The 18232-nt window shown below is 34.6% G+C and overlaps 1 protein-coding gene across 2 annotated transcripts in view; it reads right to left on the reverse strand.

Moving 5' to 3' along the window:
• RB1CC1 (RB1 inducible coiled-coil 1) overlaps nucleotides 1-18232 on the reverse strand; it is a 65636-nt gene that overhangs the window by 21291 nt on the left and 26113 nt on the right. For both annotated transcript variants that reach the window (XM_058831139.1, XM_058831138.1), the window contains exons 6-14: nucleotides 16252-16454; nucleotides 14710-15142; nucleotides 10612-10782; nucleotides 8615-8799; nucleotides 7503-7689; nucleotides 7340-7421; nucleotides 6429-6490; nucleotides 5313-5416; nucleotides 2765-2891 (exon numbers count right to left, since the gene is read on the reverse strand). In XM_058831139.1, coding sequence (XP_058687122.1) covers nucleotides 2765-2891; nucleotides 5313-5416; nucleotides 6429-6490; nucleotides 7340-7421; nucleotides 7503-7689; nucleotides 8615-8799; nucleotides 10612-10782; nucleotides 14710-15142; nucleotides 16252-16454 — 1554 coding nt within the window. The remainder of the gene's footprint in view (nucleotides 1-2764; nucleotides 2892-5312; nucleotides 5417-6428; nucleotides 6491-7339; nucleotides 7422-7502; nucleotides 7690-8614; nucleotides 8800-10611; nucleotides 10783-14709; nucleotides 15143-16251; nucleotides 16455-18232) is intronic.

Here is an 18232-nt window from a genome sequence, read left to right on the forward strand (position 1 = left end):
TTGCTCTAATTATGTTACTACCAAAAACAATAGTCAGGGAATGGTGGAATTCACAGGAAGATTACAAGCAGTGTTTCAATTCCAAACTCAACCAGAAGAAATGGTAGATTTATGATCTGATTTGAAAAGCCGGCTTCTCTTATTAGAAAAACTTTTAATACCAAAGGACTGCATATGTTAATTACATCGAGAAGAAACCTTAATTATCTTACCCACAGCACCTTAGCCTTTCCTGGGCATCTTTAAAGCAATTGCTGATCTGCTTAAACTTTGTATTATGGAAATAAGAGGGCACAGCAACATCTTTGATGTGAGGCTATTAAATAACAAAGAGTAAGTAGAAGGTCTTAAAAAAGAAAACAGATTGCAAAATAATAACAAATTAAACAAATATCCACAAAAATGTTCTTTACTGTGATGTAATACTAAAGTAAAACATTATCATTAATGTTTTATAAACTTCAAAGCTGAAACAGTAAGAGTTATGGAGTCACTTGAAAATACTCTCAACACCCCCAGTAAGGTATTTGATCTCCTCTAACTTGCTCTTTGCCCACTTGTCTGCAACTTTTCCTTCCTGTCTAAAGCAACTATCAGAAGACAGTTGCTGTGGCTGATGCAGTAGGATGAACTTCGACCTGACCCAGACAGAATTCAGCTGCTGCACTACCAACAATCCAGGGAAACTATCCCAGTAAAATTTGAAGAATTAGGCTTCTGCTGTCACTAGTATGGAAAAGGAAACTCTGGGGTCGAATGTGTCTCCTTGGTAGACTACAAGAGTAATAATACAGGCAACTCTCAACACCTGCACATTTATTGCCAACTCTGCACCAAGCTGAGACAGTTCACCACCAGAACAAGTGGATGCATGAAGATGTAGGCATCTTCAGGACAATTATTAAATGTGTCTTCATCCTTCTAATTATTTACTGTGAATTCCCAGCAATACTGAAGATACAAAAAGGAGCATTTTAATAATTACTTCAGTAATTCTACACAGGCAAAAGTAGTATAATTTAAAAAAAAAAAAACACTTCTATATTATCTGCAGAGAAAAGCAACACAGAGAAAGACCTTGTGTCTTTCATCAAGTTGTGGCAAGAACACTGCCTTTGAAAAGAAAAAATTCTCTGACAAATCTGTTTGCTTCAATTCCAAAAACAGTTGAAATGAATCACTTAAATGACACACAGAGATGGGCATTTTCAAGGTGACATCATGAATGGCCCAGCTCTGACTGTGCAATGCAATTTACTCTAAGGAAAGAGACAATTATCCAAATCTATCTAAGCACCTGACATTTCTGTGTGAGTGAAGAATCCAAATTAGTCAAACAAAAGCAAAACAAAAGAGTGTATTTTCCTGATTTGGCAAACATCTTTTTCTGTACAGCCAGATCCTGATAAAAATTTTTCAGATAAGCATATCTGAACAAAGAAAGGGAAACCACAAAGACTTCAAAAATTCAGGCATAGTTCCTGTTTATCTTTCTACTGTTATTATGCATATTTTGAATTAAAACATTAAATTTCACATTCTTCTGACAATGCAAGCCTTAATGAAAAAATTAATTTATCAGAGCAATTGTCACTATCCTGATTTCTTACAAGATAAATTTCAGGATGCTCCATATTGAGAGTGCACTTCTATGTTTTAGAGTAAGGTCTATTGTAATGGCATGCTAAGAAGCACCAAGATTTCACAGAATTTCACTTCCAGCAATGTTCAATGGCTGTTACAGTGTTTAGTGTTCAGAATAATATCTTTATTCTTAATGGCCATTCGTTTGAAAAACAATCTTCATAAAGAGAGAAAATAGCTGGGAAATTATTTAAGTGACACACCTTTCTGTATTATAGAATGAAGAGCAGCCCAGATTTCCTATTTTCACAAATAAAAGATTTCCAATAAATCTCCTGTCCAAATACCAGAGAAATAAAAAGATAGAGAACTTTATGTCACTTGGTTTAAACAGGAAACTGCTGTTCAAAATTAAACATGCCCATAGCCTCATCTGTTATGTAAGGTGCTTCCAGTCAGCCAAGTGCATACAACAACTTACACCGCAGACAGTAACACAGCCCCTGGAAAAACCTACTGATTTTCTACAGCGAAAGAAACACCCAGTTTGAAGCAGTCAACTTCACAAAAAAATCTTAAGCATTGCTAAATTTACCCAGTGTTTCCCTGAGAGAGGCCACAGTCAGAAGCTAAAGGGAACCTATTGGGTGTATTATGAAAGTTAGAGGCTGCAATACACAGAAGCAAAAGTGATTGGCAGAAGCACAGTTTCTAGGGGAAGGAATCTTTTTGACAGGCAGAGTGAAACTAGGAAGAAATCTTTTCACCATCTGTTCCTTCTATATTCAAAGAAAAGGACTACACAACAGTGAACCAAAGCCCTAAAATCTCCTTAACTGTTTGTGCCAAAAGGACCTAAGAAACAACGCAGAAATCTAGAGAAGTAACAAATTCACTGAAAACAAACTAAAGCAATGAAGGCAGAATGCACAAATTCTGCAGACAGAAGATTTGCAAATGACAGAAAAAAAAATATAAACAGTGCAATTCTACTTCTACAACTTGTGTGGAATACAAACATCTGTTAAATATGCTCAATATTTACTAGTTCATGATTACAAAGGAAGTTAATGCAGTTAATCATCTTTATATCAGGAAAAACAAAAACACTACTATAAAAATATTCCACTATTTTAAATATAATATTCTCTTTTTCTTGATAAAGAAAAGCAAAAAATACCTTTTGTTCATTCAGCAGGTCTGTAATGGTTTGTGACATTTCATCCAAACTCTGTGCTGCCTTGACCAGGTTATGTAGAGCACGTACATGCTGGTGAAGAGGTTCAAAGTCACAAAGTATGGGAACCCTTAAAAACAGTACAGAATTACTTTTTTTCCACACTGTTAGTTTAATGCTCCAATCTATTAAATTATTATGTGTATATTTCAACAACACTAAGCTTCCCTCTGTATAAGGTCTTTATTTTCTTAATTTCATCTATTTTATATGGAAAAAAAGTCTACTAAGACTCCCTGCTCTTAATTTTTGTTTCAAATTAAAAACTTAGGCACTTTTAAGGAGTCCCTAAAAATAAACACAGTGATGAGCAAGTAATTCTAGTCTTTCCTCCCAAGGAAAGCATTTGCCAGTAGTACCAAGAGTTCTGATGACAGTAACAGAAGTGATTAGATTGAATTGAAGCACTTGTGTTTGCAAATGACTATATTTTGTCTCCAACTGGATTCTCTCCAACCCAGCTCTTCCTTTGAAGAAGCAATTAATTCTCTACTATTTTATTTCCATGACAGGTAACCTAAATTAAACAACTGATTAATGTGTCGTGATCACATTTCAAGTGTTTCAAGATAAGCTGAAAACACAAAGCAAGAGTTCATTTAGACTAACAATATAGTAAAAGCAGATTACACTTCAATGTATTCTGCATTCTCTATTCAATATATAGGGCAAGTGGCACTGAGTTTATTTTTGCAGAATTAAGATTTCAATAACTGCTCAAACACAATGTCAGAAGACTGAAGCACTGTAAGTAAATTAAAACATCTTCATTTTAATTATGCCTCTGAGGTTCAGTGCTGAGAGAAAAGGACTTTGCTTATTGCTCGCTCTTTACATGTTAAATGAAAACACCAAAGAAAGTACTGCTCTCAAGTTCCTTCTGAAGATCAGCATCTACCCAAGCTCTGTGACAGCTTTTGCCCACTTGAGTTGCAAGTTCACCACTATCCTCTGTATTTCTCACCAAATGCAATCCTGAGCCCAGAAACCAGAAAGAATGACATAATCCCACCTCTATTGCCACCAAGTGGAAAGCTATGTCACTACAGTTCAGACCAACTAAAACATCTAAATCAGGGATTGATTTTTTTTGACAATAGCAGGGTAAAATTCTTCCTGAACTCAGTATAAACTTCCAGGAAGGTTGTAAAGTTCTCACAAATTTAAAAGTCAGGCAAACATTAGGAATATGATCCTAAAGTTGCACTTTTTTCCCCACAAAATTAATGAGGAGCAAGCCAAGGAGCAAAATGAGAAATTAAAAGGGTATATCAGTTGTAAAATGACCTATGGCAAATCCATTGTCAAGCTGACTAAGCTCACTACACTTGTTAGCTCCATCAACACCACTATAAAGATAGTCAGGAGTTCTGAGTGAAAAAGAATGAAAAAAGAATGCCAGTCCAAAACACAGGAGAAAAAAAGCAGTGAACTGAACTCCTGCCTTATGGATCAGTAACAGGTATTGGGCTGACAATGTTGGTGAACCTGACAGATGGCAGTCAATCATCCTCCTCTTGCATTTACCTTTGTAAATGCAATCCCAACTTTGTCAGACTCTGGCCTTGGGGCTTAAAAAAAACCCAAAAAAACACCACCAAACAAACAAAAAATAACAACAAAGAGAAATCACAGCAAATCTCAAATCTCTAACTGCAGGTCTCTCTGAGGAGGAAGATGATAATACATACATCTGATTCTGGCCATACTGGTAGATCTCCTCCTAGGCAGAACCTCACACAGAACTTACTACTGCCCTTTTCTGGCCCATTATCTTGGTTGGAATTTCTTCACCTTGATTGCTGAGTTTGGAAGCTCACAATGATAGTCATCTTTTTCACAAAGGTATCTCCAAGTTCTAGATAAGGAACTAATCCTGTAAATTGCTTGTGAGACAAACCAGTAGCTGTCTTGTCTACATATGCATGTCTGCCTCATTGCTGGGAAGTAAGAAACATAGAAATAGAGCTTCTACTCAAAATGATAGCTTGCCATAGACAGCAGAGGCACTTAAGAGAATACACTTTTTAGCAAAATCAGTTTAATAAAATTGGAGAAAAAGTAGTAATTGAATATAGGAAATCTCTATGATCTCATGCTGAGCAAAAGACATTTATTTTATTTCCTCCAAAACACCACACAACAAAGAACAAAAGAAAAAAGAATAAAATCTCATTCTGATCTGACCAAACATAGTTATGAGTTTATTTCAGTTTAAAACTTATGGCATTTTTTTTTTCTTTTTAGCTCTGAGGCAGATCAAAATCCTTTACATCTCAATCCAGAATAGATACATTCAAATCATCAGAGCTTGAGTACATATGTATCTGCATTAAATCAGTGAACATCACTGCTAAAGAATGGTAACAGATCAGAAAATATCCTTGTTTGTTCTTTATGGAAGATGACCTAAGGGGGTGGAAACCTGATGGGAATGGGATCCATGGGAAAGCTGTTACTGTGACACACAAAGTGTAAGAAGGTGCCTTACCTGAGTAATGGCTGTACTTCTGAAGGACAGAAAGACTGCAAAAACTGCAAGTCACTCAACGAGATATCTGGAAGCTCACTATCAAATCTGCGAGGTTTTCGTGTCTGTAAAGAAGATACTAATTTACATATTGCCGTAAAGTATCAGATTACTAAAAAATGATTAAAAAGACTTTAATAAATACCACAGAAAAGTTAGCAGTCAACTGATTTCTTACTCAAAAGATTTTGAATGTTTAAGAAACCATGTCTGGTCCTGTGCCTCTAAAAAAAACCCTTACATTTGTAATGATTAACTATCCATAGTGCTTGGGCAGCAGTGGAATAGAATATTCCAATTGAAAGGGACCTACAACGAGCATCTAGTCCAACTTCCTCCCTATTACCAACCTTCATAAACATTATGGATGTGTTTAGCAGTTAAAGGGTAAGAGATGGCATTGAAGATTTATTGTGCTGCTATACATATAAGTATTAATTCAGTTCAGTATTTTAAACATTGAAATGAGTAGCATTCTTATCTTCCAAGTATCCTTTAAATAAAAAATAAAAAAAAAAAAAGCTGAAAAGGAGAAGCTGAAAAGGTTAAAAAGGCAAAGTGAGATGGCAACATTAGAATCAGGGAGTTAGCTTACTTCAATTAACCAAGCTGTATGAAATCAAAGCTAACAGGCAATGCTTAATTACAATGCCCTCATGTTATCAGCCAATTAAGAGGCAAAAATGCTTTTTCCGCTCATCCAGTGATTATATGAAAACTTTTACTTGCTTTCACCATCCAATTAATTTTATTGCTCTATCATTCACAAGACAATTAGATGATCAAATTATTCCTCCTGACTTCTTTTTTCTGACCATTAAGAATAATTTTTTTTTCAATACCACAGACTAAAAAAGGACTGCTAAAAAGAGAGCTGACATTTCATCTCTCACTGCACTGCAAGTTACAAACCAATGTTAATATAGGTCACTTGAAATGGCAGAGAACACTAGCTCCCAGGTTCTTCATCTGTGTCACAGCAATGTGAAAGGCATACAGCTTCAATGAATTAAGCCCAGGTTTCTAATTTATAAAACTATATAAAATTAAATAAAACCCAAAGACATGAGTACATACACAAAAGGATGGAGGCCAGGAGTCAAGTCCTCTAAACAAACGATTCCTTAGAAAAGACTTCCCTGAAGAAAGAAACAAAACACACAACTTATTTAAATGAAGAAATGCAACTTCTCAAGAGAAATCAACTAAAGTTCCTGAAGTTTAATAGCTGAACTACATTTGGAAGCATTACTGCTTATATTGATGACTACATAAAATTGCAAATGACCACAGAGCATCAGGCAAAAGTCACCATTCAAGAAGAGCTCCCTTCATGGAAGCTTTTTTTTGCTTAATGTTCACACAGGCAGAAGCCTCAACATATTTTCAAAATTTTCACTGTAATCTTCCTCCTCACCTTTCCAAAAAAATTTTATAAACTTTCACTCAATTTTCTTTTTTTAGCTGTCCATCAGAACATAATTTGCAGACTGCACAAAAAGTAACCAAAATTCTTTTAACAGAATCTTTATTTTTACTTTTTTTTTTTTTTTAAAACTTCTGGTGAAGTTTTTTAGACATGGGTCTTAGTTCTTGGATTTTTCTGGAATAGTACAGAGGAAGTCATAGCAGTACCCAAATATTCATATATTCATACCCAAATAAACAGTTTTAGAAGTGTTCTTTAAAAGAATAATAGAGCTCACAAGGCATGTTTAAGCACAAACTGCATTTAAATGTGAAAATGAGAAACCTTTTACAATCATTAATCACAACTTTCACATTATTCTGGATTATTTGCATGAAATAGTTAATTGATTTGATTAATAGAAAAATATTTTCTTTGTAATAGGACCAGCATGCACTTCCTATTTAAGTAAAAGAAAATTTTCAGGTATTGAAATTAGAATATGATGAAAATTATTTTAACTACAAAAACAAGAGATACATTGTAACACAATTCAACTTCACAAAGGAAAAGTACTTACTAAAGAGTTTACCAAAAGATTCCCTTTTTGCCTTTTCAGCTTCATATAGATGTTTCCCATCTTTTATTAAAGCACCTGCCCACTGTGAAAGGGGAAGATAAGTAGTTAGTTGTTAATTCATATGCTGATACAAAGGTTTGGTCTCAAAGTTTTATTTACTTACCTCCCTGTAGTGTTTTATAAACATTTTTCTCCTCACAACCTCAACAACAGCTAAACAGTACATCTGAGGAACAGTGCTGAGAGCCTCTACAACTTTGACCCTTTCTAGGAGCTCTGTTACAAGACGAAGCAGTGCTTGCAATTTCTCTCCATCTTGGTCAGCATGAAGCATCACAAAACAACACCACCTACAAAAGTAGATTACACTTTAGAAGATCACATCTTAGTTGTTTGAGGTTTCTTTTAGTTTAAATTAGATTAGCAACATGTTTGGATGAAATGAACAATGACATCATTTCACACGGGACAACAACAGGCTAACTGAAAGTACCAAGCTATTCAGAACTCAGTAGTCACCCAGCAGTTTCCTATTAATTTCTCACAACAGAATATCCACATCAGTAATCCAAAATTAACATCTACCTCTATTTCAGTTAAGACATTGCTTTTGACAAGTTCTTAGCAAAAATAACCTTAGGAGTAGTAATAATGCAACTTTCTCCAGTAGAATTTAAAAAAGCTGATATACACTGATTAAAAAAAATGACTACTTTTTCTTTATAAATCTTAAAAAATGCTCATTGAAAAGCTTTAGCAAGACATATTAAAGGTTGGAGTACTGTCAAAGAAATAAGAACACAACACTGTTTGGGAAGTTCACACAACGCACTCACGCACTACAAGCAAACAGGCCCTGTAATAAATTCTCAGACCTTGTAACCATATCTTCAATTCCCTTAATCATACAATCAATAGACAAATTTCAAGCACAGACACCAATACAATTAAACCACAGGATAACTACTGAGAAGGTGATGAACTGGTGTGCTTGAGGAGAAATATGACAGCAACTTTGCCACTAGAGAAGACTTACAGTGAAAGTATATCCCACAACTAATAAAAAACATAAAATTACTTTTATTCACAGAAGGGAAGCAAAAATGAAACAAAAAATACGAACAAGTCAACATTAAGCAATCAGGAATATATACCAACAGAGACACTACAAGATATGCACTCCAGACATTTTCATACTAATGATTTCCTTAAGACAAGTTCCCTAAACAGCTTTGCTACAAGTGGAAGTAACATAAAGTTGAAAAGTTAGCTTACTTCAGTCTGACTTGCAGATTATTTGCAAGCTCCTGTTTGGCAGTGGTACATTTCTGTTTAATATCTAACAGTTTTCTGTGATTAGTTAACATAATCATCAGCTGATTTGCATGACTCAAACACAAATCAGGCAGCACAGAAGGATCTTTCAAGTTCTCAGCTCTCTTCTGATTAGCCAAAAATCCCTAGAGGAAGAGAAACACTTGTTACACAAGCTTTGTGACAATCAAAATGCATGAAAGTGATACATCTTCTTTAAGAATGCAAGAATTTTAACGAACTCACTGTAACCATTGTGAAGTATAACAGAATAATACATGAAGAAAGCAATTGTCAAAGTTGCTTTCTTTCCATTCTGTAGTCTAGTCCAAATCAATTTTGTTCCATATTTCACTCCCAAATAGTTACCAACACAACCCTAATAGAACTTCACCCAACTAACCAACAGCAGTGAAAGACCACAAAATGCAGTGCAACAGAAACATAATTAGCAGGATGGAGGGGATCAACCATCATTCTAACTTCTGCTAACAACCATCTTAATTTCTGGAAATTGCAAGATTTAACATCAACTTAGAGCATGTTCAATACTGATGTGGGCTAAAGAACTTATATTTCTTGCATAAAGAAATTCACACATGAAACTAATTCTTCTCAAGTACCAAGAACAAGAGCCACACACCTTATTTGCATGCAGAATGTACCCTTACATCAAATTTACTTACATGAGTAAAGCAAGAGACAATTTATAAAAAGAAATGAATGGCGAGGATGAAGATTTGAAAGTTTAAGTCTCTGCCAAGTCTTGAAAAGGTACAAATTCTAAATTTACAGTAGCATTTAAACAAGATGACAAAGTCTCTTTCCAGCTGACTGCTAGGCTTCTCACTCCAGAGTGGCATTCATAAACTTGAGGTAGGCTCTTCATCCAAGTTAATGCAAAAATAGCTAAAAGCACCACTCCCAGTATAGGGCAACTAAGCATAAGGATGGGAAAACCAGCCTAGCCATCATGCTAAATTCACTTGGGTTTAGCACTGGCCTACAGTATAAACACCGCAAGACTGCTTTAGCACAAACTTGCTTCTAAATTTACTCACTGAATTTATCTGGAGACAGGCTCTACTTTTGAACACTGCTGCCAGAAGTACTGGTTGTATCCACCTGCACATACCAGACCACAGATGCAACAGGGAGCATGGGCTGACACAACTCTCAGCCCAGCACTGCCCTCCTCAAAAGGGCCCTCTAACACCCTTCAAAATAGGGAGGCAAGATTGTTCATTTATTCCTACTAATAATATATCAGTGTGGAAGCAGGAGTAAGAAATCATGCCTTTTTTCAGAGTCCCAACTCCAAGGTCATGATGAAAATCTGAACATCATCATGTATTGCCAAATAGACTTTTATTTACATTCAGTAGCAAATAAGACATTAAGGATAATCCTAATTATCAACTTAGCTGAACCTCTTTACAGAAATTGGATTTAATAAAATAACTTTCATATGATACTGGAGTATTTGTTAGAAATAAGACCTACATATTTTATACTTGAAATAGTCTTTAACTGAATTTCTTATCACTTAAAATGACACTGTCCAGTGAAGGCATACTACTTTTTCTCCTTACTACAATACTGATGATCAACCATTAACCTATTCTCTGATCCTATATCACTGAGTGATAAATTACCAAGGACTTAATATTTCCCTTCAAAATTAAAATTGATCTATTTAACTCTTTTTCTGTATCTCTAACTAAAGTTCTGATTTTCTAGCTGTAGCTTTAAACCATGTGAAAACATGACATAATGCAAAAACTGGCAAAATTTAATTGTCAAATTATGAAGAAATAGCACCTTATTGACGAACCCCAGTGTGATATGTTGAAAACTATTTTGCATATAGACATGCAATTGCTTCATTGTAACTTTAACAGCATACACATATCAAAAACCTTCCATCCTCCAATGTTGCACACACAACTGTGTATTACCTGAGCAAGTTCTTTTTGTTCATTCACCAGTCTGCTGCAGCTTGCTATCATCTGGTCCAATGCATAGAGTCTATCTTCAAGACCTTTAATAGCCTTCATGTTCTGATTATCTAGTTTGGCGATAGTTTGGCGACATTCTGCCAGAAAGGGTTGGATGATCCTTGGATCAAGCTAAAAAAAGAAATTTATTAGTAGTTGATGCACTGAAAGGTGATTTAAGTTAGCTAAATGAGGTTTTTTTAACCTCAATGTTTTCTTTTTTTTTTTTTTTAAATCTAATGTATGACTATATCTATCATCTATCATCTGTTTCAGAATTCTGAGTAAATGAGTCTGTGGATTCTGTATCACAGCATGAATTTTTCTGAAGCATTCCAACCAGACCATCACAGCAATCTGGATCCTTATAAAGGGAAGGGACACTGGTTGAGAGGACAAGGCGAGATGCAGGGGGAAGAGGCACTTTATAGCTAATGGCCAGTCTGACCTGTGACAGAGTCCATAAGCTACGATTAAAACCAATCATGAATGTGGCTCAATGGAAAGAGCAGAAGGGAGGGTAGCGAGAAAAAGCTGCAAGAACCATCAATCTTTTCCCAACAAATGAGTGTTTTAATCTACTACTTAAAAAAGGAGATAATTTCTAAGCAACTTGAAAAGACCCCATGAAAAAATAGTTTATCTGCCATACTTTTAGCTAGAGGGTTTTTTTCCCAACAGAAACACATTTTAAAAGTTATTTCATTATATTCCTTCACACCATTATCCAGAAAAAAAAGAAGCATTTGAAACATTAAGAAATGTCCACAGATACTAAGGGTGACTCTTCAAGCTTCATTGTAAGGAGTAGTAAATTAATGTAAGAGTTCTAGGAACAACATAAGTAATTGTTACATCTTATGAAGGTCACAGTTTAGTGTAAACCTGAAATATATTAGCTAAGAATATAGTAAAAATCATTAGATGATAGCAGTAGATGAACCAATTTGCCCAAATGTATCCAAAATGGTTATGGTATGCCATCTCTTACAAGAGAATCCACTGAAAAGAATGCTATTTGTGAGGTCACACTGGCTATCACAGCACTGGCCTCCTTCATCAACATGCAGGGTTTATGCCTCTTCCAGAGCAAACAAATCAATCCCCACCCTCAAAAAGAAGCATTTATTCGCCTCAATAGTTGGATAAGTGAAAGTGTATTCTCCCCTCAATCTACTATTTAAGTTTTCACACATAGCACTTCATTCTGGAAACAACCCCCTCAGGGGCATGGGTGGGTAGAGAGAGGAATCTGGAGAGGAGAAACATTAAAAATTAAGGAGCAACTATAAAGAATAGGTCTTCAATTTATTTCAAACAAAATACCAACCAGCCAACCAAAAACTTCATGAGAATGTACCAAAACATAGTAACTAGCCCAGAACTCCTTAGAATAAACAATTAGTGCTGTTATTAATGCGACAAAACCAGATTCTCTGAAAACAAAGGTTAGTTTTTCATATGTTATGTCTTATCAACCTTAGTCTTAAGGCACTTGTCCATCTTCAAGAAACAGTAACAAAAGTATTTAACCAGATTCATTTTACAGGACAATTTTCACTACCATCCTATTCAGGATTACTCCCCAAGACACCCTGAATTAGTCCACTGCAGCATCCAGAAGAGCTTCTTAACAAAATGCTAAAGAACAATATGGTGGGTTTTTTCTCTTTTTACCTTCTTAAACTAATGGTGTTTTATCTCTTTTTACAAATAATGGCTACTCCTCTCATTCTTTTCTTACCTATTTCCTCCATCTACACTTTCATCCCATGTTTAACTTAATCGTAACTGCATCTATAGCATCCAGCTCTACTTTCACTGGCAGGTAATACTGCTCTTTTCATCATTTGAAAGTATCTTCCATCTCTATCCTCTTATTTAAGTGGCTACAACAGCACTTAACAAAAATATGTTTAGCTCCTACTTACCCAGTGCTTTTACTGCAGCCAAGGTTTCTGTAATTAGAAGTGACATTTTGTAGAAACATCTAGAGGCTAGAACCATCACAAACTTAGCACCACTCTGCACAACACACCACTTATGTCAAGACTACCAGTCCCAAACGCATAAACTTTACTCTTTTAAATCTCACTCTGATGCTTTAAGCTTTCAGGAAAATCTTACCTGAATTCAGTTTTTGAAATAAGAATTGCTATCACAAACCATTTGTATGGTTCATATTTCCAAGAAGTGCATAGGGAGAATGCAGGCAGAACAATTTAAAGAAGTTAGTGCCATTTTATTCTATTATTTTATTTTTTTTATATTAAAGTGCCACTTCAAATGAATATGAAAAGAAAAAGAATGTTGCAAGGTATTTATTTACAATTTTCTTTTCCTCTTCAGCTTCTGTTTTCAACTAATTCTAAATCAATGGTAAGCAAAGATTCAATACTTTGTGCTGCTATCAAAACAGAGTAAATTAATGTTTTCCTAAGTAGAATCAGGAACACGTTATTTCAAAGCTTTCGGTTTTTTAGTGAACCAAAATGGATCAGGACTGATCAATCACAACTGCTCTGTTGGTGGCCAGAATACTCTGACTGAAGCACTTTCCCTACCTGCCAATTCTGTTTATGCCAAGAATACAAAAATAAACTGCATTTTTTCAGGTTCAATCACAATTTTTTCTCATACAAATTGACTGCAGTTACAAAACAATTACAATTGTTGAAATAAAGGATTTCTGCCTAACCCTAGGTAAGAAGAGGACAGAAAAGTACAAGACAGTGCCTCTAAAACATGATATATGTGAGATAAGACTAAAAGCTGATCAAAAAGGTAGAGTATGTACTTAAAGTATTCTTTGCATTTTGTCTTTTGGATCTCTATAATTTATTTGGAAGCAATTTTTAATGTACATCTCTTCAAACACTGATTATTAAAACATACTATATTTGTGCTCTTTTAATATTACGTAGAAACTGAATTTATTGTCTCACAACCCATCTAGTGGGTTCTGTTATTCTTGTTTTAAAAGAGTAAAAAATACCTCATAACGTTACTGAACAAAAAGGACAGAGGACTGTCTCGGACTTCAGCCAATCAAAAGTCTTCTACACACAAAATCAACTCTTGTTTTTTGCTGAAGAAAAAAAAAAAACTTGTCATGTCCAATTTTTTCCTTAGCCTTGTCTACACTTAAAATTAAGCCAAATTCTCCAATTAATTTTCAGACTGACTCAAAATATCAATGTACAGAACTGACCACACCATGATGTTCCCTACACAGATGGGTTTTAGAAATCACTGATTCAGTCTTCCAGTCCTACCTTACAGAGGAAATAAAGTGTCAAAGACAATAGAAATTGTTTTCTTTATTCAAGGTATGTTGCGTTGTAGTAATATATTGCATCTGTGCAAACAAGGCTAGACAATGTAAGAAATATCAGCTACAGTGAAAGCAAAGAGAGAAGGAAAATTATAGGCAAAATAGTTTTAAAAGGTTATAATGCTCACTGATTAAAATATTAATTTTGAAAGTAAAGTGAGCACTGTTGTATTCTTTCAGCAGCAGAAATACAAACTGACTGACTGGGCCCTTCTGAGCACCCCAGTATCAGCTGATAAAGAGAATGCAGAGGTACAGAATATAAATTTATCCCAATTAACCATATACTTTTTTTTCTATATTTTAATAAAGGCTTAACCATTTTGAACTCAAAGAGCATTAAATCTGGTCCAGGAAAAGCTTTATTTTTATCATAAATGTAGTTTCTATGAAAAAGAAAGGAATAATAGTAGTGGCACCTCGCTTATATGCTACAAGAAGCTTTTGGCTTTCCAAAAGAAATGGCCATTTGAAAAATAAGGAAGATAACAAACATTCATAAAATTATTCATCTTCCTAAAGATCAAATTCTTAACATTCGAACTCGTAAAACATATTTCTCAGACTTATCCCTCCCCAATCTCTCCTTCGGCTTTCATTCAGAAAGTCATCCAAGAAACAAGTTACAAAAGAGTTGAGTCAGTCACTTCAAAAGCACCTGCATCTGGAAAAAAAAAAGCAGCAGCATTCAATGCAATTTGATTTAAAAAAAAATATTAACTTACCCTGCTCATGGAATCAAAGCATTTTCTGACCAGGGATTCAACATCATTAGGTCTATCTTGAACATTTATCCAGTCTAACAAAGACACATTGAAGGAAGGCTGATCATCTTTCAATTCTACTGACATTTCATTGTCCTGGACAGTAGCACTTTGACCAGATTCCTTATCATCTTTTACATTTTCAGGATCTGTGCCTTCCAAAGCTGTATGTTCAACTGACTTGCAAAATGATGCTAACATTGATTTACTGTTCACTTTAGATACATCAGGATAAAGCACCAATTCAGCAGATTTCCCATCCTCAGTTTCTTCACTTTCTGTTCCTCCATATTCAGGTGAAGACTCCAGTCTTCCTAAACACTCTCTGTAACTATGTCTTGTTAGGCACTCCAGCAGTGGTATCTTGGCCATGATAGAAACAGCAGAACCCAAGCTTTTTTTAAAAAGTGAAAAGAAAAAAAACATCAGTATCTAGAAGCCAACATGACACGAAATTTTAGATAAAAATCACCCACAATATGAACTGCTATCCATTTTAGAATTGAAGCAGATTTCAAAATTATTGTGCAACTATCCTTGAAAACTTCAGTGCTAAATAACAACATCATGGAAGGACAGCTAAAGAAGTCAAGAGTTTTTGCTCTCTTACACTGCCGAATATAACATCTACACTTTCAAGCTTACAGTGAATGAAAAAAAAGGAGTTTGATAAACTGAGAGACACCCACTTACCTCTTTGTTTAAATGCACAACTGGGACTTATGTTTCCTATCTGCATGGATATCAATGCTTATTCTCAGAGGTTTGAGTGTCCTCTGTCTGACTACTTTTGGATTGTTTGAATAATTTCTTTTTGGTAAAAACTATGAACCTCAATTTTTATTTTTTTTTTTTAAAGACAAAACATATTTATGGTTTATTTTTTTAAGGATCCAATATCCATTCATATTCTATTAAGCAAAGGACTCATGGAAATACCATAATACTACAGTGGTTACAAAGACGTAAAGGACTTTCTTTGAAGTAATACCCAGAGTCTGCAGGACACAAGTACAGACACACACACTATATCTACATACATGTCCCCCATCACTTTTAAAGGTATACCAATTCACTCAAAGTTTGTTATGACTTCATACTTTCAACACAGATTGCAATTCTAAGTATCTGTTCAAGTTATTATAAAACAATTAATTCAAAAGTGTAAATAAGTATTCAAAAATGTTAATGTCTAAATTTGTTATCCATCTTTTTGTAGTGCACATTTGGAATAACTCCAGCTCTTAAGCAGCTGTTCATTAACGAGCTTATCTTCCACATAACTCATTACAGGTTTCTTTGTGCTGACAAATAGAAGGAAAAATGTCAGTTAAAAAAAGACACTAGCATAGAACAAAAAGAATGTTCTCCATGACACATAATCAAACAAATACAAGCAGGGTTAATCAGAATAAGCACCAGACAAAAAAGACTAAAAAAAACCTCTAAGTTTTAAATATAGTAAATTTGGAGATGGAGAATTAATTTAATAGGAAAACCTACTGTGTAAGTTTCAATTTGATATCATCTATGGACTGCAAATAGCTTGAATACACATTTTCAAACTTGAAAAGCAGCTTTTGGTAAGAGTATGTACAATCTTCCAAGTTGGCCATTATGGCAGCCCAGCCTTGATGCTGAAGATGTTCATCATGTACAAGACCTTCGCAAAAGGAGCAAAGCTTCTTGGCAACCTCATACATTTCCTGAAAAAACAACCAACAAAATACACATCAGGCTATTGTTGCAAATATATTGAAGATAGCAACATAAAAGTAGGAAATTTTGACATCTAAAAAGTTGTATACCTCAAAACTTCATTAAAAATAACATTTTTTTAAATTTAAGAATAAACAAAGTTAATTAGATGATAAAAATGTAGTATTTACTGAGAAATATCTTCATAACTGAGAGATGAAAACTAGTTCCAAAACCACCTTGCAAAATTAATTAAATGTTGATAATATAAAATACTCAGAGCACACCTATATGAATAATAACCTTTGTACTAATAATGTGATAGAAAAACTTGGCAATCAAGGTCCAATAAGGAGAACACTTTTGACAAGCCAAGCAGAAGCTCAGAACAAGACAATAAAATGCACAAACAGTCAGCAAAAAGCACAGATGGATCAGGTGCAAGAAGAGATGCATGAGGAAACAGCAGGGTAAATAATTTAAGCCTTTCATTGATTAAAAAACCAGATGCAACATGATAAGCAGCAGTGTCCACAAAACTCTAAAACTTACCCTGAAACTTGGCATCTGCAAACCAATGTGCAAGTTTTTTTGTTAAAATACTGGATGACACAGAGGCATTTGACTGCCATAAGAGGGTGAGAATTTACCACCTCACTTGGCAAAGTTAAAACAGAGATCTACACATGGCAATTACCAGATCTTAATAAAACTGTACTAACAGCAATGACCATTATATTCAATTCCAAAGTTTCAACTAGTAGGAAGAGAAAATATTTTAAGTTTAGGAATTTAGAAAAAGGCTGTTCCTCTCAAAGGGCCTACTAAAACATCAAGAAGTAATAAAAAAGTCATACAATAAATCCTTCACCTCAAAACATTACCAGTAACAGACTCCTTGCAAAGTACTTTACTGCACACACCTGTACTTTAGTATCTATCTAACCTAGAAAAAGGTTTTGCAGGTTGAGCATGCTGTTAAACCAGGACTGAACACAACTCTCCTGTGCTATCATACATGTGAGAAAACCATGCATAGAAAAACAAGTTATACAAAATACAGTGAGAAAGCAGTGTTAAAAACTAACACATCCGTATATTTCAGAATGTATTTGCTGCTGAACACATGGTTAGCAGCACATATGCACATCAAAAAAAATTTAGGGACCAACTTCATTTACATTCTGAAATAAACCACAAAACTACACAGCATTTTAAACAAACATTTCACAAGTCATATGGACAAAACCTAAAAGTCATGATCATCCTCCCTGTTTCAGAAGTCCACGCCTTGTCTCAAGGAGCATGGCAAAATTCTACCATCCCTCAAATCACTGATAGCTAAGCTATCAGCAGATGAACAATGAATATTCAAAGTAGTTATATATGCAACTCCAACAAAATCTGAAGCTGTTATTACAAGTTCCTATCACTTTGTAGTAAAGCTAGTATTTCTCTTCTTGTTTTCTGAACTTTGGAAGCTTCCTGTGCATGTGAGAATGATGATTTCCAGTTTGAAATGGTTATTTTAATTGCTGCAGGAACTCTTGCTTCCTAACTCAAAAATCAACCAATAACACAACAAGAATGATATCCAGACAATGCTGAAATCTGCAAGTCAATTTCTCCAGACTCCAGATCCCCAGTTTGACTATACAATTTAAATGTACATAAGCTGACTAATGCCATATTGACTTGAATGTTTGAATACTTTTTTTACTGTCTTAAATTTACTTTGTATACAAGTTATTAAAAGGTAAATTGCACAGTATATAAAAAACCAGAA

Source organism: Poecile atricapillus, chromosome 2 (assembly GCF_030490865.1).
Source record: "Poecile atricapillus isolate bPoeAtr1 chromosome 2, bPoeAtr1.hap1, whole genome shotgun sequence".
Lineage (NCBI taxonomy): Eukaryota > Metazoa > Chordata > Aves > Passeriformes > Paridae > Poecile > Poecile atricapillus.